The sequence below is a fragment of the Chenopodium album genome, chromosome 15 (assembly GCF_948465745.1).
Source record: "Chenopodium album chromosome 15, dcCheAlbu1.1, whole genome shotgun sequence".
NCBI lineage: Eukaryota > Viridiplantae > Streptophyta > Magnoliopsida > Caryophyllales > Amaranthaceae > Chenopodium > Chenopodium album.
In genome coordinates, this window is record NC_137848.1 from 2,515,696 (window position 1) to 2,540,351 (window position 24,656).

Below are 24,656 nucleotides of genomic sequence, written 5' to 3' on the forward strand. Positions count from 1 at the left end.
ATTTGTGATACGATCACTACTTATGCTTAGTTGAAGCATGGAAGTGAAGATTTTGAAAAGTTCAAAATGTTCAGTATGAAGTTCAGTATCAACTTGACAAGATAATGATTACACTACAATATGATTGTAATTGTGAAAATTTAAGTCAAGACATGTACTTGGCAACACATTCGAAATATTGCGATATAATCGTAATAATGAGAATTTAAGCCAAGACCTTGATAAACATCCAAGAGTTGAGAAATCGTTTTACAACAAACTCCGAAAGAAAACCTTGTGAAGTGTTTATGAAGGGAGCTATCAACCTATATGAGATATATTTTGATAATGGATGTAAATTACCTATCTTCCAACCATTGTTCAAGGGATATACTTTTAAGAAAAGCTACAAAACTAAACAAACTACATACGTCAAATCAAATTTAGCAAAGGCTTCATATATGATATGGATAAGAAAAGTTCTTATTAAGTCTTTCTACAAAGCAAGGAATAAAACATGTATTAAACCGTTTGATGCACGTTCGATTCCTACATAGAGCACGGGGTACTACTATACAACCATACTTAGCACAAAATGTTTGTTGCTCAAGTAGGTGCCCTTATGGAAATTGTTCCAAAAGGTCAAGTGGGAGTAGTGTAAATCTCAAAAGAGTTCGAGAAAAGCAACAAACAAACATGGTTCGAAACCTTGGTTGGTTCACCCTATGCTAAATATGCCTCCTCAAAAGGCAAGTGGGAGTATAAGAATTTCGAAAGGTTCGAGAGCCTTGAAAGAGTTCAAGAAAAGTGATTTCGAAAATCTCGAAGAAATTTGAGAAGTTATCGAATAAAAGCAACAATATGAGCATGATTCACCTCATGTTACAAATGACAACGCGTGGTCTCATTATGTGTAATGGGATTAATAACCATGTGTCGAAGGTAGTACATTCCAAGTGCACATCCTCTATTGTCGTTTCTCATTGAAAACTAAACAAAGTTGTTGTATGAGTTTCAATTGTTGCATCAAACCCACAATGATGACTAGCATATGTAAAACTTAGCCAAAGAAATATGATTTCATAATGACTAAGAGTTCTAAAATATTTATTTTGGAACATCATGATTATGCAAGTAATAAAGATGATTTGACAAGTTATGACTCCAAGTGGTTTAAAACCATGAAATCTGAAATAGATTCTAAGTCTGTAAGCAAGTGTATGGCACTTGAATAATTTGCTTATATTGGGTGAAACCCATTGTAAGCAAAGCAGACAAGAATGAAAAATGTTTTCTAACTAAAGCAAAAACTTGTTAAAGGATTCAACTAATTCATAGTATGACTATGATTACGATGAAACCTTTACATGTTGCAAAGATCTATTAAAGATATTTTAGTGATTTCTACCTTATGAGATTTGGTAGATGGATATCTAAACGCTTTCTTGAAATTGTTCATGAAATAAGATTTGTATATGATACAATCAAAAGTTTGGAGATCCAATAATCCTAGGGATGCATAGAAGATCCATAATGGATTGTAGTTAGCATCAGGGAGTTAATGTTCTTAATTTTGCGAGTTAATCAAATCGTTTGATGTTCTTGTAAAATGAAGAAAAGGTCTTGTGTGTACAAGATGTATAGTGGGAGCTATGAAGTCTTCTTGGTCTAGTACAAAGAGCGATTATTTGTTGCTTGAATAGTCAAGTAATGGTTAATGCATTTTGTATGAAAATCTTGAAGAAGTAGATGAGTACATTTGGGATTCAAGATCTATATAGATAGGTCTCGAAGGATGTTTTGAGTTTTGGTTAAGAAGCTTATATTGATAAGATTCTTATAAGGTTCAACATTATATTGAAAAGAGTTTCAATCCCTTGTGACATGGCACGTTGCTTAATGATTCAATACCTTGAGAAAGGATTGATGAAATTAAGACTTTGAGTGATGATCCTTATGCAATTTGCAAAGGATGCATCATGCATACCATGGACTATACTCGTCTATTTGATTCACGTGTTTTAAGAACAAGTGATGATAGATTTCAATCGAAATCCAATGTAACGTTGGAATACAAATTAGAAATTCCTAAGTTCCTTGCGAAAGGGCGAAGGAAAATTATTAGTGTATGGAGATGAAAATGATTATAAGATTTAGAAATTGCAAAATTCATGTTTATGAGAATGTCTCATGAACTCTACTTACTAAACCCCTTCCATGACCAAGGTATGAGAGTCATACTAAGGTTTTTGGATTGAAGCAAGTTATGTAATTTTAGTTGTGTGTGTTTTGAGAAAGCATATTACAAAAGTAAATACATTAGCTTGCAGAACTATGTTTATCAATTGGAACAAAGTTTCAATCTTATTTAATCGTGGTTTCAAGATTAAATAAAATGTCCAAAAATAATTATGGATTGATGGGCTCATCAGGTTATCTATTAGATAGAGACCTGGTGTATGAAACCCCACAGGTGAACAAAATCCACATATTATTTAAGTTCCTAGTTCGAAATCATTAAAGTGGACATAAATGATTTCAATGAATGGACTAGCATGTAAGATTGATTGGATAGCTCGGTTTCATGGGCTATAGGAGCATAGTGATAAGGCTCGGTCAATCACATGGATATGCATGAATGATGCAGGATCGAACCATAGACCTACTTTGAAGTTCAAGTATAGAACTTCCGGATATATTAGTGGATTCCTTTGACATGAGTGGAACATTGGTTTCATTCAATGGATGATATAACTGTGGTACATTCAAACGTCTTCCCGTAACTGGAGATTATAAAGGGTGTTTCCTGGTTATTTCAGAAGTTGAGTGGGAGCTCTGGTTGCCATAAGATTGGATTGAGTCTACCTATTTAAATTAGGAATGTGTCTTGGCCCCTTGAAGAGGGAGAATTCAGAAAATGCATGGCCGTGCTCAAATGGATTACATAGTAACCATTTGTTTTGTAATTCTAACTCAGATTTCAAGAAAGATTTGTAGATTAATATGATCACGACATAAGATGCAATCATATTATCAAATTGACACAAAATGACTTAAGGAATTTGAATATTGTGCACTTGTCTCAGACAAGTGGGAGATTGAAGGAATTGTGTCTTCGATAAGTGCAATTACTAGATATATCAAGGATCACTATTATGGAGATAATAAGTTCATTCTATTGGGGCGTCATCCTCTATTGCTAGACTATGAGAGATGATCTTTGGGCTAGTCAAATGGTCCAAAGCCCTTTAGAATGGATCCTATATTGGTCACACACAAGGGTATTGGGTTAAGCAAGTAAGAGGCCCATTAATGGGCCTCATGAGCAATTAACTAATCATGAATTGGATTGGGCTAGCATAGTTAGATTGGAATTAGGTTTTGGGCTTTTGACATGGGCTCTTATTTAGAGATGAGATCTATAAATAAGATCCATGCCTAGGGTTTTGTAAGGAGTAGTCATAATTCACACACTGTGAATTTTGACATCAATGCAACCAATCCCAAAACCCTAATCCTCTCTCCAACTCACGGCCCTCATCCTCCCCTCACGTCCGTACGGCCGGCCACCCCTTGGTGGCGCGTGTGGTGGTTATCGTGGTGGTTCTTGGTTAGTATGTCTCTCCTCTCCGTTGAAGGTTGATTGAAGCGTTCAGTCACGACTAACTAGCATTAGTGGAGGTCTTAATCTGTGCCCGTGGACCAAGTAGAGGAATCACGTTTGGGGTTCTTTATCTCCCTTTGTTCTTGCTCGATCGCACGTGGAATCACGCTTCAAAGGTACGATTATTTGTGCTTTATGTGTTATGCATTAGATCCTTGGATTAGGTACTATATGAATATGATTCATGTTATTTCCGCTGCGTAGTACCTATAAACTCCTACAGTATCATGTATGGAGAAGACTGGGCTAAATTGTTTGGTTATACATTGTGATTTCCGTATGTTGTGCACTATTGTACATTGCAAGTATTATTTATGCATTAATTTTGCAAGATGCGCTTAGAGGTAAAGGTATATGATTTGGTGAAATGATTTATTTATTATTCGTTCATGATTATTGAGATAGAATGATTAAAGGAAGAATTTAAATCTTATAAGACGAGGTTAATATTGTGGGGTGTTTTATGCACTCAAGGTGTTTATACACTGAGGTAGTTAAAGGAATCAATAATAAATATTGCTTGTCACTAATAAATCAAGAATTGAATTGGAAACTTGCTTTACTTGATGGAATTGATATTGGATTGATTGTATTGTTTTACATATGAGTCATCACCAAGTCTAAACTTGTAAATCACGTAAACTGCAAGATGGATGAGCAATAAAACTCTAGATTTGTGCACATATGGAGTAATGACAATCAGGGTTTGGGGTACACGAGGTATTAACCGTGCACTTTTCTAGAGGTCGTCTGATCTACGAGTTTCTTGTTTCAAATACTTTTCAAAAACTAGGAGTTAGATGAGCTCATACTAGCTATGGTCACGGAGTCGCGCTCGTGGCCATTGGATGTTTTATTCATAGGCGGATCTAGGGGGTGGCCTACCCGGGCCTTGGCCCCCCTATGCCCAGATTTTGATACATATAAATAAAAAATCTTGTGTAAAATATATAAGTTTTGTAGTTGGTTAGTTACTTGATGTATAGACGTGGGAAGGTTAAGGGTTCAATTCCCCTTGTTTGCACATTTCTTCTTTTTTTTTCCTGTGGATTTCTTATACTCATATTTCTTTATGGCTTTATTAATTGAAATACTTTATAACTTCAGCCCGGTCTATAAATAAATACTGGATCCGCCCTTGGTTTTATTGATGTTTCCGAGAGGAGGCATGATGTTTTTCTTTTATTGATGTTCCAAATAGAGCATGGGATGGACAACCTTGTCTATTGCTTAATCCAATGAATAAAATGAAATGATATAACAAATATTAATTAGTGAAGTTTTAGTAAGATTGACAGTGGAGTCGTGTATTGAGTCTATGATTTAATTGTGTGTGATGATTGAATATTAGTAGCATGCTAGGGATTTCTTATTATGTATTTCGCTGCTTGTATGTACTCAGCTTTGCTGATTGCATGCTTTGTGTGTCTTTCTTTGGTCATGGCTGATATGTCTATTTTATATAGTATTTTACCCCCGTCCCTTGGTCATAATTAGTAGTGTTTTTGGCTCTTTAGAGCCACTTTTATTACTAATATGTGTTTTCTAGTGTTTTCGTAGTTTTGGTTGAGCTTTGTAGGGAATTGCACCTTTGGAGCATTTTCCCGGGATTTTATGGAGCAACTACGAGCATTGGAGGAGCACGACCATCTTTCATAGCCCAAGATCGGTTAGAGTAATCAAGACGGTGAATAAGGGCTCGACTTGTGTAAAGACGAGGCATTTGGACCGAATGATTTAAGCCCCAAAGAGGATATTTGGTTTGGGCCAAATTACGAGCCCAAACGAGGAGTCCAAGCGGCCCAAAGGTGTCCGCCCGATGGTCCGCCCGATGATCCGCCCGATAGCGCGCACGATCGGGCAAAGAAGACTTATATCGCTGCAGCCCTTCGTCCGATCAAAAAGGCGCGCCCGATCGGGCGGTGCCTCGCCCGATCGGGCGCGTGTTTCTGGAGGACGTTTTAAGCGTCGTTTAATTTGTTTTAACTTAGGATTTTCTAGCTTAGTATAAATACGCTTTTGTTAAGCGAATTTAGGGGGGAATTCTTTTCTCCCTTCCCTTACTCTCTCTTTTCTCTCTCTAACTTTTCTCTTTCTCTCTTCGCTTAAACTCTTAGTATTATTTTCTCTCTCTACAACTCTTGTTCCTTTAACTTTGGTAACAATTTCTTCTCTTTTAATCTCAGTTATTTATTTTATTTCTTTACTCTATCATGACTACTTTTATTGCTTCGTTTAGTTTAGATTTAATTATGTCTGAGTAGTTTAATTCTAGGGTTTATGGGGATCCATAATTAATATGAAGGGATAATTTGTTATTATTGATATTTGATATTGCATAATAATTTCGTGTTGAATTGTTTTAATTCTTTGCAATTAGATTATGAATCGAGCTGATGTGATTTGATTGTAAAAGTATAGCAATATTGAATTGATGAATCGAGCAGATGTTAATTTGATATTAAAGGCTATTTTCAATAGGAACTTAGATCTAGTAAATTGCGAGAGCCTGTTAGATCTATGTTGATTAATTAATTGCGAGAGCCTGTTAATCATGTTATTTGTGCAATGTTGATTATTGATTGTCATGTTTTATCCCAGAATATTAATTATTGGTGAACCTGTGACCCTAGGCCTTCTTATTATTGTTTTTCTCCCTGAACTTGATCTCCGTTGTTTAATTCCTTTTTACAATAACAATATTGGTTACCTTGATAATTTAGATTATAATAATTAGTTAGGAATAGAAAGACTTGTTTCCCTACGGATTCGACCCTACTTCCCTATCTATATTTAGTTAGTGGTTTTAGGAATTACTTTTGATTAGGGGATACGACTTTACCCTGTGAATGACCTTCGCCTTTCAATGACCCTGTGACGATCCAATTTTTACACTTGTAATATTGGGGAGCAGATTAACTACAGGTTCTTACACATGCAACATTCGCTTCTAGGTGGTGGGATTTTGAGTGGAGTGTTGGTTACTTTTCACAACTTATTTTGCTACTTACTTTTGAATTTATTAAACTCGGTTTCATTTTATACTACTTTTACTAATTTGGGTTTTGAATAAGGGCCTTAATGGTTTCAAGTTGTAAGACTTAATTTGGTTTTGTTTATTAGTTTTGAAACTTATTTATAACTGAATTAGTTTTTCCGCTGCTAATTTCTGATATAGCCTTAATGTTTGAACACATGGCGGTAGCACGTCAGTAATTCTCTTGGGTATTGTTCAGGGTATTCACAGGTTTAAAGAGAGAATTATTGGGGTGTTACATGTATTTTTGGTTGACCTTACTACACACTTGATTAAATAAGCTAAAGCACATGATCTACCTACTTGCTTTAACATTATCTCTCTTCTCCTTAAAGTGTGTGCCTAAGTTGAACATATAATCTAAAAGAATCAGATGAAGTATAAGATGGGAAATCATCAACCTAAAAGATGTATTACCAATTTACCATAACATTAAAAAATATGAATCACTAATCATATCAATACTTTTTATTAAATCATATCCTACTATAAATATGGCTAATGATATTACTTTCCTAAGACCTGTATGGAAAGCATCTCACACAAATATATTTTCCTTATATTTTATGATATGAATTGATATTAATTGATGATTTCTTTCCTAGTAGACCACTTTGAGCTTGGGCTAGCCTTATAAGCCATTGGGTGCAAAATGAATTATATGTCCAAATTGATTTTGGACATTGAAAGGAGTTTGAAGCCCTATGTGGATTGTTTGTCCAAGAGTCTTGCCTTCTTCACTATTTCTTTTATGAAGTACTCCGTAATAGAGATAGTTGTTACCTAAACTCCACCATAAAATACTTCGTAAATTAATTTACGTACCGATTAGATTATCAGCACATATCATTTAGCTACTTCAAAATTTTAAAAATATTTATACATTTTATTATTTTATTTTTATTTTTTCCACATACAATATATGAAGTATATTTTTTCACACACTATAAAAGTCTCACATCGCAATGTAGTTGGTTCATTTAAACCTTATTTTGAAAAAATTTAAAAAATGTGCATGAGAAGTATGAGTGTATGACCAAGTCAATAGTCATATACAAGTATACAACATCCAAGTTCCCGCCTTTGAGGTCTTACCTTTCAAAAATCCCCTTATTAATATTTTAATAATAATAATAATAATAACACTCCATAATTTTAATTTTCGAAAAACCCTAATAAAAAAAGGCAACACTGAAGTAGAGACAAACTAATCTGCATTCAATCGAGTCGCAGGAGCAGCAGTCAATCGCTACTCGCTAATCACTCAATCAACAAGCATGCATTCTTGAATTGGAGTGATTAACTGGTATTTTTCAAGAATTCTTCAATTTTTTGTATTTAATCACTGCAAATTTCAATCTTTTTACATTTTTCGATTTCCAGGTAGCGTAATTGGTGCTTGAATTGCGACGGATTAGGGTTTGTTTGTGAATTGTGAGGTATAATTCTTTTTTCTCTTCTATCTTTTCGTTTTGATTTCGAGCAATGTGTTTGTCTAGCTTTGGTTAAAATTTGGTAATCAACAATGTGAATTTTGGGTTATAATTGTTATGCAGATTGATTATTCTTGAAATTCAAGTATTAGGTATTCTTAATTGATGGATTTAGGGAATGTGAGTAATGGGGAATTCCGGAGGAGACTCAGTCCTAGGCTTCATACTGAGTCTAATGATGCCAGGAATTCGGGTTCCGTTCCCAGAAGATTTAGTCCAAGATTTCATAATAACTCTTCAGTTTTTGAGATAGATTCACCTCCTGGTCAATCTAGTGTTAAAGGAACGCTAAGCCCCAATTCCCGTCGTCCCGCCCAAACAAAGGAGCTAGTAGATACCCCTACAATCATTGCTCATTCTAAAACCCCTACCCCTAAGGTTGTGGCCACTGATTCGAATTTTCAAAGAAGGATGAGCCCTAGGCTCCATGAGAATCTCGGAAGTACTGTAACACCGCAAAAAGATACCGTTTCACTTGGGATAAGCCCTGATGTGCATTCGATTTCTGTTAGTCAAGCAAGTCAAGTTCAGAGAAGACTTAGCCCCAGGCTTCACCCATTTACGGTGACCAATGGGAAACTGAATACTTCCAAAGAACCTAGTATTAAGAAGAGAGTAAGCCCTAGAATTCAAGGCAATGAAGAAAATTTGCTTGAGCCTCCAATGCCAAAGACTATAAGCCCTACTATTCAACGTGAGTATGAAAATGAGAAGAAGACTATGTCGACGACTCCAATGCAAAGGAGAGTAAGCCCTAGACTTCATATCAAGCAAGATAACGAAAATCGCAATATTCTACTGGAGAGTCCTGTTGATGATAAGAGATCACTTGATGCTTCCCTTGCTACGGACATATTTAGTGCTAAAAGATGTAAACATGACCATCCTAAGGAAGATAACTGTAAACTGGACTTTGAATGTTCATATGTGAATGAAGTAACCCGTGCTTCTAATTGTGAAACACCTAATCAGTTTAATATGGCATTAAAAGCCTGGGAAAAGGAAGCAAAGAAACAAGATGGAGCCCCTCCTGATGCTGCTGGAAGAAGTGATCATGCTAGGGTAAAGGAGACTTTGAGAATCTTTAATACATACTACCTTCAATGTGTCCAGGTATCTTCATTACATTTTTATTTTTATTGCAATTAGATCTATGGAGTAGCAAGAAAAAAAAACCATTTTTTGTTCATGTCAATCAAACATTCATATGACATTATGACTTATTGGTCCAAAAGGTTATGTATTAAAAAATTCTACCAGCTAGGAAAGTATTGGTTATTTTGATACTGTGTTTTCTAGATTTAACTTTACTTTTTTACATACCAATTTCATCTAGGAGGAAGAGGAGAGGCGCAAGAGAAGTGAGATTGCCCAGGAGAAAAAGAAATCTTCAACGTCCAAGGTGAAGGCGTGTTTTTCTACACGAAGTATTACTTTGCAATTATGATCAATCTTTTTGCTATTATTTGTCAAGTATATGTACCAAAATTATGCTTAAATGTCAATTTTTCAACATTGTTTTGTGTTAACTCTTTAGCTCCTGCATGGGAGAATGTGTTATTGATAAACACTATTGTATTCTGCTTATATTGTTTTTGGAGATAGATTTTATTACAAGATCTCTGTTATTATTTTCCCTCTACCTGTTTTATCTTAATGTGAGATGCTGTTTGAAATACTTTGCATCTGTTTATTGGCTCTTTTGGTTACAAGTTTCTTGACAGCCACTATTTTCAAGCTGTTAAGGGCTTTGTTACTCATCTTGATAGGTTGATTCAGACAATGACATCACTGTGAGATATTACACTTTCTCATTGTGTGATCTTTACCATGGTCATGACTGCAAATATCATTTAGTTCCCTCCTTTTCTTGCCATTTTTTAATTTTTGAGATTTATCATTCTGAAACCTTGGTTGTTCATTGATGCAAGTGTAGGAAGCACACATTTGAATATGCTTAGAACAGAGTACAAGTTTGTATTTGAACATCTAAGGGCTATTCTTTTGTCCTATGCAATTTACATTGTTTAGCTTTTCCTCTATTAAGCCTATTCTTTCATCGCTTTTGTCCAGTTTCTTGAAGGATTAGGATAGATATGGAAGTGATGTGGAATTAATTTGTTGGCTTCATTTACAGGAGAAAGATGTTAAGCGGACTTCTTGTCGGCCTGACCTCAAGGCTTTAACGAAGGCAAGTTTTTGCACTTTTTTTAGTTACATTGCTCTAGACAATAAGTAAATGCATCACTTTAGGTAATAAATATACTTTGTGCTTGATTTTATGGTTACACATTGGCATGTTAGATTTCATTACGTAAATATTTAAGCTGCTAGAATTGGATTATATTCCAATACAAAATGTTCATTTACCAAAAGTTGAAAATATTATAAAGAGAATTTGAATGCTTCTGATTTGATCTTCTTAACTTTGGAGATTGAATTGACGTATGAGGTTTTCCGGGAGTATTTTAGCCAATTTTGGCACTTTTAACGCTCTTCGTATCCATAAGAGATGAATATGGTCCTCCACACTTCTGCCAGGCTGTTTTTTCTGGGACGTATTGTTCCCTTGTTTCTTCACATCTTGTAATGCTCTGTAACTTAATTTCTGTGCCTGGATGGAATACTATATAGATTACTTGCTCAGGTCTTAGCTTCTTGGCAAGTTGGCATTTCAGAACTCAATCCTGTAAAATGTGAATAATACTCGTAAATGGAATTGAGATTGTTCAGCTGCTATATCAATCTACAAATGTCATTGCTTTAGATGGTAGAGTAGTAAACCTTTTGGCTCAGACTGTTACACTCATCTATACTCTAATTTTTTACTACTTATATCAATATGCCTTCAGTCCTGTCTGTAATATACTTACTTTTACATCTCAATTGATGTCATGTCGACAATATAGTTGTTGCTTTATCAGTCATACATTGAAAAATATAGTGGTGCTGTTGTTGTGAAGCACATATGACTGTTGTCCATGCATTTTGTAGACCCTGCAGCAAAATCAATACAAGCTGTACTTGCATTCACTGTTGACTTGTTTACAATGTGTTGACAGATGAGAGAGAAGAATGAAATATTGTATCCTGAGAAGACAATTGGCTCTCTTCCTGGTTGGTGCATGTAACCCGAGCAAGAAGGATTTCTTATTTTCTCAGTTCTGAAACTAACTGGATTCCGTTGTTTGTGGAATGGGCAGGAATTGATGTGGGGTATCAGTTTTATTCTCGAGCTGAGATGACTGCTGTTGGATTTCATAGTCATTGGCTGAATGGGATTGATTATATTGGACAATCTAAAGCCAAAAAGGTAAAGTTTTTCAGAGTTAGTTGAGATGAGATTTGACGGATAGATTGGTCATAATTTCCCCCTATTATTTGGTTCATGAGTTAGTTCTACATTCATTTCTTATCTTTAATGTTTTCTTAAATAATTTCATGCATAACATTTACATTGTTTTCTATTTTTTTTTCCTTCTAAAGAACATTTCCAAACAATTCTTTTGATATAAATTGATAAAATGATCCGAAAGAACCCGCTTTATTAAATCAACAATATGTTTTGTATGGTAGGATGTACGAAGTAGCTCTACACTACATTTTCATATATTTAATTTACTAATTTTAGTTCAGATTTTAAGAGATTTTGTACGAAGAAAACGGAAACAAGATGAATCTTTATGATCTGATCTAGTTTGATATAACTAGAATAATTACTAAGCTCTTGAAAACAAGGTGTAGAGAACCAGGCCCTAGTACTTCACAGCTTTACTAACCTTAGGTTATACTTCAACCGTTCCACTAATATTAAAATAGTTACCATTGTAGGAAGTTTCATAAATTTTGCAACATTTCCTTATTTGCACTTGGTTTCGCTCTACTATTTTTGTTTTTAAAAGTGTTATACACTTCCTTTTTTGGCAGCATACTCCATTTAAATATTAATTCTCTCTCATCTCATGGTCCCTACTTAAATCCACCACTACTTTTTTTTTTTTTAATTTATTATTTCTTTCCCTCTCATATTCCGTGCTTTTCAATAAAATATTAGCTCTACTATTTTGTAACGACTATATATGAGAAGTGGGGCATTTATTTAGAAACCAAGGGAGTATTTACTATTGAGTGAGGGTTGACCGTATGTAAAATTAGCCATATTGATTTATTAAATTTGCATATTGTAATGTAAAAAGTGGTGAAATTATATTTTACCCTTTTTATTTGGGATTTGTTGCTCCTTTCTTGTTGGTTTTGTTTGTTTGGGTTACTTAAGTTTTGATATAGATATGTTTAGTTGTTTGCTTTGCTTCTTTTCTTCTCCACACTGCCTATTCTTCCTTATTTGCTTTGGGAAAGATTGTATTACTAAATTTCTGGTTAAGTTGTTTGTGTTCTTTGCAATTAGTGACAATCATGTGTAATAAACCTTTATAAAGTTGGTGGTTTGATTCTGTTTGCGCTACAACAATTGTAAATCAGCCTAGCGTTGAGTTATTGAACTTGTCTACATAATCCTTGTTTCACGTTCTGTCATCACAAGCTCATGCCATTTTAATAAAGCCAACCAAACTAATATTAAATAATCCAAGGATTGCAATTTGATTTGCCTTTTAATTTTATGCAAAAGGGACATAAAAAGTGTACTTTGCCGATTGCTGTGGCCATAGTAATGTCTGGCCAGTATGAAGATGATTTGGATAATGCAGATGATATTATCTACACTGGTGAGGGGGGCCATGACTTGCTTGGCAGTAAATTACAGCAGGAAGATCAAGTTTTGGTTCGAGGTAATCTTGCTTTGAAGGTGAGTGACTTGGGAATTTTCGTACTTTGGCTATAGCTATTGATATCTTTCCTTCAAAACCATTACTTGTATCTCTTTTGGGATAATATTTTGTCTTTGATTCTTTACAAAAAGATCCTTCATGCCGCAGTGCATTTTGTAGTTTCACAGTGGCTTCTTGCTCGTTTTGACTTTTTGCCAAGTCTTTAGATTTTCTTCTATTAAACTATTTGGTAATCTTGCAGAATAGCATGGATCAATCTGTTCCCATTAGAGTAATCCGTGGGCGTAAAAATGCTGGCAGTTACTCTGGAAAAATTTACTCATATGATGGATTGTACAAGGTAGTTTGCTTGCTTAATTTAAGTAGATTTGGTTTAAAAAATAAACTTTGTTTTTCTTAATTTTGGGGCTCTCGTTTTGTGAATTAATGAGAGTTTGAGACTCTATTAATATTTTCTACAACTACCCATGCTTTGGTGCTGCTCTCCCTGCTTTTCTTACAACATAAAAGTACTCCACAACATAAAAGTACAACATAAAATTTACTTTTTTTATAAAATTAACAATAGATAAACCAAACACAACTTATTATCTAAAACATCATGTGTTGATTGAAGTAGAGATTATATTTTATAATTGTAAAACTTTTGTTTCCTCGTGTTGATTGAAGTAGAGATTATATTTTAGCTTCAGGAGTTTGGCCCCTGAAAATGAAGACCCTTGTGCAAATGTTCATTTTGCACTCCCTGGTAGTTTGCCTTGCGATCTTGATAGTCCCTGTTTTGGAATAATTGAAGCTAAAATTTCTTTTTTTGGGGATAACCCGTCGAGTAGTTGATTAATTACTATATTGTTGCTTTTATAATGGTTTCTTTGTTCCATACACGATATTCATCTGTAATATTACTGCTTCCTGTCATTAATACAATTGATTCATATTTATAAAATCAGTTATTGCAAGGTCTTCATTGTCAGAATATTTTTATTTGATGAATTGTATCGTCTTGAGTTAACTGTAATCTACGGATCTTGTGGTTATTTGATCCTCCAAATTTGCATTTAATACATGCAGGTTGTTGATTCTTGGGCTGATAAAGGGTGTAGAGGCCATGTTGTTTATAAGTACCGTTTAAAACGGATTGAAGGACAACCAAAGTTATCTATGAATCAGGTTGATATTTGAATTTAATTTTGTTCCTAACTCCTAAGTGATTTGCTTGTTCTTCTGACGTGCTGAAAGATATCTTACTGTTGTTAAGTCATCAATATGATAGTAAATTTGCTGCACTGAAGATGCTTGAACATGAAAGAATTGAGGAAGCTTATCTTCATATCTATAATCACTGTTTTGTGTTTCCATAATTTATTTGTTGGTTCCTCTAGCAAGTTGGTATTTACTCATCTATGGCGGCAATTTTTCTTTGGCATATGCTTTCTTCAAATTGGATGTTTGCTGTTAATATCACATATTCACATATATCTTGAGTTCTATAGTCAGTGTTTTGTGTTCCCAATATTTTTTCCATTTTTCTTTTTTTTTTTTGTCGGCTAGCAAGTTGGTGTTTACTTATTGACAACTTTTATTTGGCAATGCTTTCTTCACGTTGAATATACGCTGTGAATCTCGCATATAATTGGCTCTTTTTTTTGAAATAATTTTTGTAATACCTGTCTGTGCTACCTTTCAAACCTAGAATGTTGAGGAAAGATTTGATGGTATCATAAGACAAGTTCTAGTAGTCATTGGAGTATTATTTGGTCATCAATTATGCTGTGAATGAGAGAATCTGATGCCCCATTGTTCTTAAAATCAGTTTCTAGAGTGACTTTCTTTATATCTATTTTAGACCACTTCATAATCTGATCCCCGTTTAGCCATGCATGGGGATAAGAAACCACCCACATTTGCACATTATCGTTTGTATTGTTAGACCTTTTATTTTATGTTCTATGTAATTATCTGAATTATAAATACACTGTAGCCCCTGGATATTTCCCACATCTGCACAGCGATAGGGGTATACCCATATCTGCTCTTTGCTGTATTGTGCAGTAAGAGCTTTTATTTTGTGTTCTTTCTTTGCGAATTATATGAATTATAAAATTTACTGAAGCTTTTGGATATTCCTGCTGGCTTTAGCGTAGGATTTTTTTTTTTTTTGAAACAAGGCTTTAGGCCTTTAGCATAGGATTTCAATAATGAGAAAAGTACTGTCTTTCCAAAGTCGGCACATTTATTGTTTCGAACCACACTTACTAAGTAAATTGTCCAAGAGGAGAAAATGAGGGAAAGATTGTGAGATATATGGTCACAAATGGGCTTGACATTTATACTTTTGACCTGATCCAGTATTTGATTTTATCTTAAATGTGTGTAATTGTGTATACAACATGGCAACATGCAATTCTTTTCAATTCTGGAATTTGTTTCAAAAATGTCCTGTCCTTGCACCAGCGTCCAAATTTAGTACACTGTCCCATGTCCATATCTTAACCCTAACGTGTTCGACACTTAAATATGTACCCAGTACTAGACATTTGTATCAGTGTCTGTTTTCTATAGTTTGTATTAAATGTGTATTTAGGAGCTTGTGAAGGTTTTGGGCAGCTCAAGATAGCTGCTTCCTGAGCAAGTTCCTGGAGTTGTAACAGTATATTATCACACCCTGTTAACATTGAGCAAATTTAATCTTACTCTAAATATATTGATAGGGCCTCCCTTTTATGGGGGGTTGGGATATTTCTACAAGTATTATGTATCAGGTTGTTTAAAACCATGTCTTAGAATCAAAGCATAGGTTTTTAATTTGTAGATGAGCTGACCATATGATTCATTTACTAGGATGCCAATAGCAAGGCCTGTTATCTTAGGTTAAAGTTGAAACATAGAGCCTTTTTTTTTAAGAAAGTGTAATAGATTTTCTAAATGTCGTTTGCTCATTTGTACTTCAAATTTGATAACTTTGAAAAAGGAGGTTTTTTTTTTTTTTTTTCTTTCTTTTTTTTCCCTGTATGCATGTGCAAATCTCTGTGACAGATAATCTGAAGTTGATACTGTTTGATTCTTCATTTTTATTGTCTGAACCTGCTTCAAATATTCTAGTTGCGTGCTATCAAATACCCATGAAATGAAAAGATCATGGCTGTTTAGGTTCAATTGGTTAATTCTTGATGCATGTATTGTGGGACTTTTAACTCAAGCAATTTTCTCAGGTCCAATTTATTCGAGGATGCCCGCTTAAGGTTGTTTCAGACTTGCCCGGGTAAGATTTTGTACATTAGTCTCAAACTGTGACAGAATTCTTTCATTTTCAAGATAATCTGCTTGCTTATTACAATATTGTTTTGTGAAGGTTGGTCTGCCGTGATATTAGCAATGGTCTTGAAGATAATTGCATTCCTGTGACAAATTTAGTTGATGACCCTCCTATATGTCCCCCAGGTAAGTTTGCTATAGTTTCTGTGCGTGGTGTTAGTAATTGGATCCGGTCATTAGTAGCTTTGCTTTTTTATTCTTATTTTACCGTATGTTGTGGTTGCTCACTTTAGTCAGGACCTCATGGTCCTTATTCCTTTAATGCTCAGTTCTCCAACGTTTATTTTCACTTATTTCACGATTTTTTTTTTGGGTTTAATGCCAAATTGGAGCAATGGAGGCAAAAGTTGGAATCTAGAGGGTTTAAGCTAAGTCGTAGTAAGACTCAAAGGGGTACAAGTGATGATGTGGTGAGTTTGGATGGAAAGGACTTGACCATGAGTGAATGTTTTAATTTTTTTGGGTTGATCATCCAGAAAAATGGTGACATTAATCAAGACGTGCCCCATAGGATTAAGTCGGGGTGGCTTAAATGGGGAGCGACCACGGGAGTGTTATGTGACCAAAGCATTCCCTTACAGTTGAAGGGAAAATTCTAGAGGACTATCATAAGACTTGTGTTGCTCTATGATACTAAATATTGAGCTTCTAAGGAAGAGCACATTAAAAAGATAGAGGTTACGGAAATGCGCATATTAAGGTGGATGTGCGGGAACACTCTAAGAAATAGAATCAGAAATGAGGTTATTCGTGAGAAAGTAGGTGTGGCATGCATTGTAGACAAATTAAGGCAAAATCGTCGCGTTGTTTAGGCATGTAGGGCGTAGACTCGAGGGTGTATCGGTACGAAGAGTGGAAGAGTGGGACCATGGAGGGGTTAAATGAGGGAGAGGGAGAGGGAGACTGAAAATGACTTAGTTGGAAGGAGTTAGGAAAAATATGAAGTATATGGATTTGCATGAGAATGAAGCATTGGTTCGTAAGGGATGGAGTAGGAAGATTTTTGTCGATGACTACATAGAATAATCACTTTTGGTTCATGTAGCCGACCCCACTTATGGGATTAAGGCTTTGATTGATTGAGTAAGCTAAGTCACTCACGGCCTTGTGAGCTACACAAGTTCAATTTAAATTAAATAACTTCCTTGGCTTTTTTCCTTGTAACATATCTTCTTTGCTTGTTGTTTATGGAAGGGAGTAAAGAAGGTAAAGGGATAAAATTATTAATAATTAAAGTACTGATAAGGGGGGAATTGTTGGAATCTTAAGGTGTAAAGTTATTTTGTTTAGGTTGTCCGTTTACCTTCTTTTCATCTCTTTGTGAAAGAGCATACTTAAGGGGTCTTCTCATTTGCATATGCTAGAATTTCATCTTTTGGGCCACTTATTTTTAATTTATATACTTCCTCTGTTTTTTTATTTATTTTATTTTATTTTATTTTTTTTATCATTGCACCATATAGGTTGGGCACAATAATTTGGGTAGTGGGAAAAAGAAATCGAGAGAAAGGTAAAAAATACAAAATTGTCCATGTGATAAACATAAACTTAAGAATAAGTGTGAAAAAAGTATGGGTATGTTGGATATTTGCAGTGTGAACAATGATATTTTTTGTCTAAAAATGGAAATGGTGCAATATTTGTGAAACTTCTTTAAAAGGCAAGCGGTGCAATATTAAAAGAACGGAGGAAATAATAAAAATCCTTTTTAAAATTATGAATTTTACCTTGTACCAATGTCACAAACATTATTATCATAATAGATTTAAAAAGTATCCCTAATTAAGCTACTCCCTCCTTGTTTAAATATAGGTAGTGGGGTATAAGTTTGATGAGAGAGAAGAAAGTAAGGGGTTTTGTAGGGACAAAAAAATGTAGAGAATATTATTAAAAAATAGAGGGAATTTACTAAAAAAAGGAAACGTTTCATTTATTTAAATACGGCCGCAAAAGGAAGACGTTTCATTTATTTAAACATGGAGGGAGTATCATCGGTATATGTATGCATTATTTCGCATTTCTTAAATTCTCCCACAACTTACAGGTGTGAAAGAAAAAAGGAATAAAATGGGCCTTAAGATTTGCCAAAAATCAAGAAAAGAAAGGGTGTATACCTTACTCCCTCCTCCCTGTGTTATTACTACTCCCTTCGTCCCTTAATTAGATTTCTACTTTTCTCTATTATGTGAGGAATAAATGCTAGAAGTAGGAATCTAATTAAGGGACATGACATTATCTGTCCTTTATATATTTGTTGAATAAAATGACAGCTGGCAAACCATTTAAGTTTGAATTACTTTGTGATGATGCAATATTTGTAGAATTTACGTATATCAAGACTGTAGAAGTTGCAGAAAGTGTGAAGCTGCCCCCAGGTGCGCCAGGATGCTCATGTAAGGGGAGTTGCACAAACCCCAAAACTTGTGCTTGTGCAAAACTCAATGGACAAGATTTCCCTTATGTGCTTCGTGATGGTGGGAGGTGAGGTTTTTAGTTTACTATTTTTTTCTGTTTTTTCTTTTTTTTTTATATATGGAATTCTTTTGCATACTTTAATGTAAATTAGACACTAATGCTTTTTTTTTTTTTTCTTCCTGTTATTGTTATTAATTTAATCAGTGGATGGGGGTGTGGGTGTGGTCTTTATATGGCTTAGGCCTATTTGATTTACATTTTCTTTTGATATTGTTTTTTGTTCAATCTTGGTACGTTGTTATCATAGAAATGTGCATGGAAAGTAAGTTTGAATTGTGAATACAAACTTTGGAATTCGAAGGTGAGCAAACATAAGACAGAGTATTTGGATTTGTAAGTTTAACGACCTGAATTGGATGATTGTCATGAGGTGCAATATCTAGGATCTATAATTCAAAAGGATGGAGAGTTGGACGAAAATATAGCGCATAGGATCAAAGCGATTTGGTTGAAATGGAAGAGTGCAATGGGGTTTTTTATAGTAAATTCTACCGAATGACAATAATGCCTGCTTTATTATATGGCAGAGAATGTTGGATGTAAATTGTAAAACATTGCCACGTGCATGAAATGAATGTGGCAGAGATGTGTATGCTGCGATGGATGTGTAGCCATATAAAAAAGGATTGATTGAGGAATGCGATAATTTGGAAGATAGTAGGGGTTACATCGATTGATTGCATGATGAGGGAACATTGCTTAAGGTGGTTTGACCATGTTAGAAGAATAGAAGGAGACCAAGTGAGAAAAGATGCAAAGTGTTAGGATCGGTAGAGGTTAACTTAAGAAAACTTTCTAGAGGGTGGGTTGATAGTGATATACTGATATGTGTGCTTTGGGGATTGAGGAAAACATGGTGTTGAAACAGGGCGGTGTGGAGAAAATTCATGTCAACAATGTATCATGATTAAATACTACCTTTACCTTTGCCAAAAATAGATGCTACACATTATTTGCAACAGATATTTTCTTTTCTTTTGAGGTTGTCATTTCTTTATCTTTCTCCTCATCACATGCATCCATATTCTTTTCTCTCTCTTTTAACACTCATAAACAAATTTTTCTAAGGAGTTCATGCAGCCCTCCAAAGTTGTAAATAATATAGTATTTACTTTTGTTTATTTTAACTTAGCATTTACTATTATTATTCACTCAATTTGTGTTTGATAAACTTTTTTTTATTTCTTTGCTAAAGTTTTCTCAAGCCATTATGTTTTTTACTCGCATATTTTACCACTATTACTCTTTTAAAACTTTCTTAAATTTTATTCTTGGTACTATATTATGACACTCTTAAATTTTACGTTTTCTCACTTTACACACCTTATTTTAAACTTTTTTAAGTGGTTATCTTGTTTTGGAACTTTTTTCTTTGGCTGATGATTCCTTATGACGATTCATGTTATTCGACCCCAAATCATTTTGGGACTAAGGCTTTGTTGTTGTATTCTATTATTTTTTTTCTTGGAACTTTATCTTATTGAAGCAATTATGGTTTCCAGGTTAGCTGAGCCCAAGGATGTTGTCTTTGAATGTGGACCAAACTGTGGCTGCAACCCTGGATGCCTAAATCGCATATCTCAAAGGAAAATCAAATACCGTCTTGAGGTTTGATTTTGATAGCATCAAATCTTTAATTATCATGTATCATACATTAACTGTGCTTTTGTCTTTTGAGCAGGTGTACCGTACCCCTGACAAGGGTTGGGCTGTTAGGTCATGGGATTATATTCCTTCAGGTGCACCGCTTTGCGAATACATCGGAGTGGTGAGAAGAAGTGATGAACTTGATAACATTGCTGGAGATGAGTCAAATGAATACATCTTTGAAATTGATTGCTTGCACACCATTAATGAGATCGAAGGAAGAGAGGTAATGTTGCAACTATATTCAAATGTCTGCTATTGTTTATTGACAAGTTGCCACTTGTAATTGCATGTATCAATGACAATACATCGAAGTGAGGAAGGGGATGTGATAATTTTTCTTAAATTGAATGGATGTTGTTTACTAACTATTTAGATATTGCAAGTGTGAGCACTGTGCATAGTGACAATGTTAATACAAAATAAGTACTGTTATGGATGCATCATCCTTATTCTTTAAGCCTTGGATTTTAAGACCCTGTATATGTTCTCTTGTATGTCATGTTATGGCCTGTTGCATGAGCTTCGCATTAGATTCTCGTGGAATATTGTATCTGATACCAAGTATATCATTCGTTTGTGGTGTCAACCAAATTCTTAGCTGAACATCGTGTTTTTTCGTGTTGCCTAGTACAACTGATTATTAGAAACATTTTTTTTGTACAATCCTCAACTATCGTCCTTTAATAATATTTAATCTCTATTTTCAGAGACGCTTAGGAAATGTACAGGTGTCCTCTGCTATAAGTATACCAAAGATTGATAAGACGATGTTAGATGGTACACCGGAGTTTTGTATTGATGCAGGTTCTAGAGGAAACGTTGCTAGATTTATTAATCACAGTTGTGAACCTAATTTATTTGTGCAATGTATCTTGAGCGCACACCATGACTTACGATTAGCTCGCATTGTGCTCATTGCTGCAGACAATATACCGCCCATGCAGGTATTTTGACTCCTTTGACTGCTTGGCCGGATTCTGTTCTTTATGTTTGGAGGACTGGATTTTCTTTTTGAAAATGCACCTCAGAATATAATTGTTTAAACATGTTTCTCGTTGTTGCATTAATGATGTGATTAGTTTGCATTAATGATGTAATTTTAATAATTGCTTTGGAAATTTTAAATTACCAGATTTGAATGACCTTGTATCAACGCTTAAAATTTAATGATCTAATCATTGATTATTACAAAGTCATTCCAATTCAGCCATCCAGTTTTCTGTGGTACCTTAATAACTAGGTCTACGATAGCAAATAAAAACGGTTTTTATTTCGTACTTGGAACTATATTCTGTGTTCATGTAGTGAAATTTGATATTTTGAATACCGAAACAAATGACTAACAAAGTAACAAGCATGAATTCATCTGATCTGTCATTTGTCTGAGAAGTACAACCTTCTGATTGGTTTAGGTTACTTTTAATTCACTCCTTTCCTCATTGTTGCTCTAACTGAAGTCATTAGCAATTGCTCTTTATGTTTCAAGTTTTTTCCTTTTTTTTTTCCCCCTTTAAATACACTGAGACCTGTCTGCTGATTACGACTTGATGTATGCTTCTTGCAACAGGAACTGACTTACGACTATGGGTACGCACTGGATAGCGTTATAGGCTCTGACGGAAAAATTAAAGTACTGCCTTGTTTCTGCGGTACAGTAGATTGTCGGAAACGTTTGTATTAGTGTAGTTCCCTGACTGGTGCTGAAGCTCAACAATTCCTATTATTTCTTGCCATAGTTAATTGACCCATTCTACAAACGTTGTAGCTCAAACAGAGTTAATTTTTTCTATGTACAGCAATTTTCAGTATTCTAGACGATTGCACAAAGAACTAGAAGGATCAATTTGTAAAAACGAAGGCAATATTAATCGTTGTAGCTGTTTAGCAGAGTCAAACAGAGTTAAAATATTCTTCGTTGGCTGCCAAATTCTATATCGTGGTCTTGCATTATTCATTAACCCCATAACGTGATCTTTTACTAGTGTGTGTTTTTCCTTTTTTATTTTTTTATTTTTTTTAAAGGCAAGTTCAAATAATTTGTGCAATATGCATATGCCATATTTTGGATACGAAATTAAGAAACATAGGCTTGAAAGCCCTGAATTGGCCCCAAAGTTTTGGGAGAGGGGAGGGAGGAATTAAAATGGTGTAAAATGACTAATAAATTAATAATAAAGGTGGAGAATAAGGTTGTAATTTGCCTATATTTATGAAGTTCTCATTGTCAAAAAAAAAAAAAAAAAAAGAAAAAAGTGGAGAATAAGGACATTTATGTAAATTGAAATTTATATCTACCTCATTTAAAACAATATTAAATACACCAAATAAAGACTGACAATATATTTTTGTGAATTCTTAATCACCAAATTCTAAAACCCACTTCCCATTCTTCTACAAAATTCTATATTAGCATTTTTTTTCTGTTACCAAAAGGCTTCACAGGTTGAGATTTTTAGTTAAAAACCAGATAGCCAATGGTACTACAAGACGATGATGCCCTCCAAAGGATTCAAGCCCAGAAATCAGATTAAGTTATTGTTATTCGTTAAGAAAATCCTTTTAGTTTTCATAAAATTTAGGAATTTGAACGGACAATTCAATTAAAGGGCTGCTGAGATAAGAGTAGATTAGGAGGTAATGGTGGGCTTGTGCCATGTCACCACATAGCCCTTGCATCGTGCTAACATGCCTTGTGTTTTAAGCAGACTATGTGTCCAATTTTTATAAACAAAGCTTTAGTATGGCTTGACCCATGTGTTGTAGAGGGCACTATAATAATTTATGTTTTTGGTTGATTGGTAAAAAAATTAACTGGTCTAGTGATCTACTTATGAGTTGGGTGCTCGTGCCAAATTTTGTAAATAATGTTCATGCACAACTCATAGTCCAACAACATTTCTCTGGTGTTGTGTAAGAAGTTTACCCACATAATTTCTAGTTATTGTTTTTAATTGTTCACTTGAAAGGATAACTAGATCAGAGTGATGATTTGAAGCGAGATATATACCATGCTATATATTGCAATATGAGTACATGACCCAATGAAATGCCTTCAAAAAGAGGATTAAGTTATCTATGAGAATATTTGAACCTACCAAATGGTACTATTGTACTTATTCAATACTCCATAAAAAAATTGGGAAAATGATTTTAGGGGCCGTTTAATTGGGGGTATTTATCAAAGGAAATGGGAATCAACTGACCCAATTCCCTTTTGTTGTTGTTTGTTAGACACTTTTTTTCATTCCCTTTACCCTCTTAATTACCCCAAATCCTTTCAACTTGATTCCCACCCCTCTAGACTTTTCCATTCCCTTTCCTTAGCCACCCCTCTACCACCACACCCACACTAGCCACCACCCTTTTACCTTACCCCCACCACCCAACTGCCACCAGTCACACCTCCACCTCCACCGCCATCGCCGCCCCTTCCCCGACCACCACCACCCCTTCCCCGACCACCGCCGCCCACCGATAAACCCTCCCCTCCCCTAAAAACCTTCCCCCACCGCACAAATAACTCTCTCTTCGCCCTTCTTCGCCGCCAACTACCCTCTCGTCGCCCTTCTTTGCCGCCAACTACCCTCTTGTCGACCATCCCACTAACCTTCCTTTCGTTGCCCTTCTTCGCCACCCAAAACCCCTCCCCTCAACTCAAAAACCTTCCCTACCTCGGAAACCCTAGAAATATCGATCTCCTCCTCCCTGTAAAAACCGTTGGCCACCCTCGAGGGTGGTGGGAGAGCTGGGGGACGGTTATACGGGGAGAGGGAATTGTTTCTAGGGTTTTTGTGGGGCTGGGGAAGGTTTTACGGGGGAGGGGAGAGCTGTCCAAGGGCGGAGAGCGGCGGCGAGGGGCAGGGGAGCGGTGGCGAGTGGTTGGGCATGTGCAGCGAGTGGTGGGGGGGGGGGGCTGGGTGTTGGCTTGAAAAGGTGGGAAGTGAAGAAATTAGGTGGTTGTGTGGTGGTGGGATTGATGATAGTGTTTCCCTTTGTTTTTAAAACAAACAACATTGAAAATTTTGGGTAATTTCATTCCATTCTCTTTCTTTCCCTTTGTTCATTCCATTTCGTTTACCCCTTGTAAACCAAACGACCCCTTAGCTAAATGATTATTTTTTTTTATTATTTTTATTTATTTATTTTTTTAATAAAAATAAAATAAAATGGAAAATTGTTTACTCTTAGCTAGCTTTATGCGGTTTAACTAAACATATACTCCGTATGTGGTAATTAAATTTAATTACTCGTAA

At 35.1% G+C, this 24,656-nt stretch overlaps 1 protein-coding gene across 1 annotated transcript; it reads left to right on the forward strand.

Moving 5' to 3' along the window:
* Window positions 1-7,858: 7,858 nt before the first annotated feature.
* On the forward strand, window positions 7,859-22,144 carry LOC145581565 (histone-lysine N-methyltransferase, H3 lysine-9 specific SUVH4-like). Its single transcript, XM_081638578.1, has 17 exons — window positions 7,859-7,986; window positions 8,064-8,119; window positions 8,237-9,286; window positions 9,510-9,575; window positions 10,311-10,364; window positions 11,236-11,290; window positions 11,377-11,486; window positions 12,804-12,980; window positions 13,205-13,303; window positions 14,035-14,133; window positions 16,176-16,225; window positions 16,316-16,404; window positions 18,600-18,759; window positions 20,256-20,361; window positions 20,435-20,626; window positions 21,111-21,347; window positions 21,971-22,144. Exons 3-17 carry the CDS (start codon window positions 8,279-8,281, stop codon window positions 22,082-22,084), a joined length of 2,616 nt encoding a protein of 871 aa, XP_081494704.1. The 5' UTR covers window positions 7,859-7,986; window positions 8,064-8,119; window positions 8,237-8,278; the 3' UTR covers window positions 22,085-22,144.
* Window positions 22,145-24,656: the final 2,512 nt, after the last annotated feature.

Coding starts and splice junctions, on each gene's coding strand:
- LOC145581565 (XM_081638578.1), top strand. CDS start 8,279: ATGGATTTAGGGAATGTGAGTAATGGGGAATTCCGGAGGAGACTCAGT. Junction 20,362..20,434: donor AAATCAAATACCGTCTTGAG/GTTTGATTTTGA, acceptor TCTTTTGAGCAG/GTGTACCGTACCCCTGACAA. Junction 21,348..21,970: donor ACAATATACCGCCCATGCAG/GTATTTTGACTC, acceptor TTCTTGCAACAG/GAACTGACTTACGACTATGG.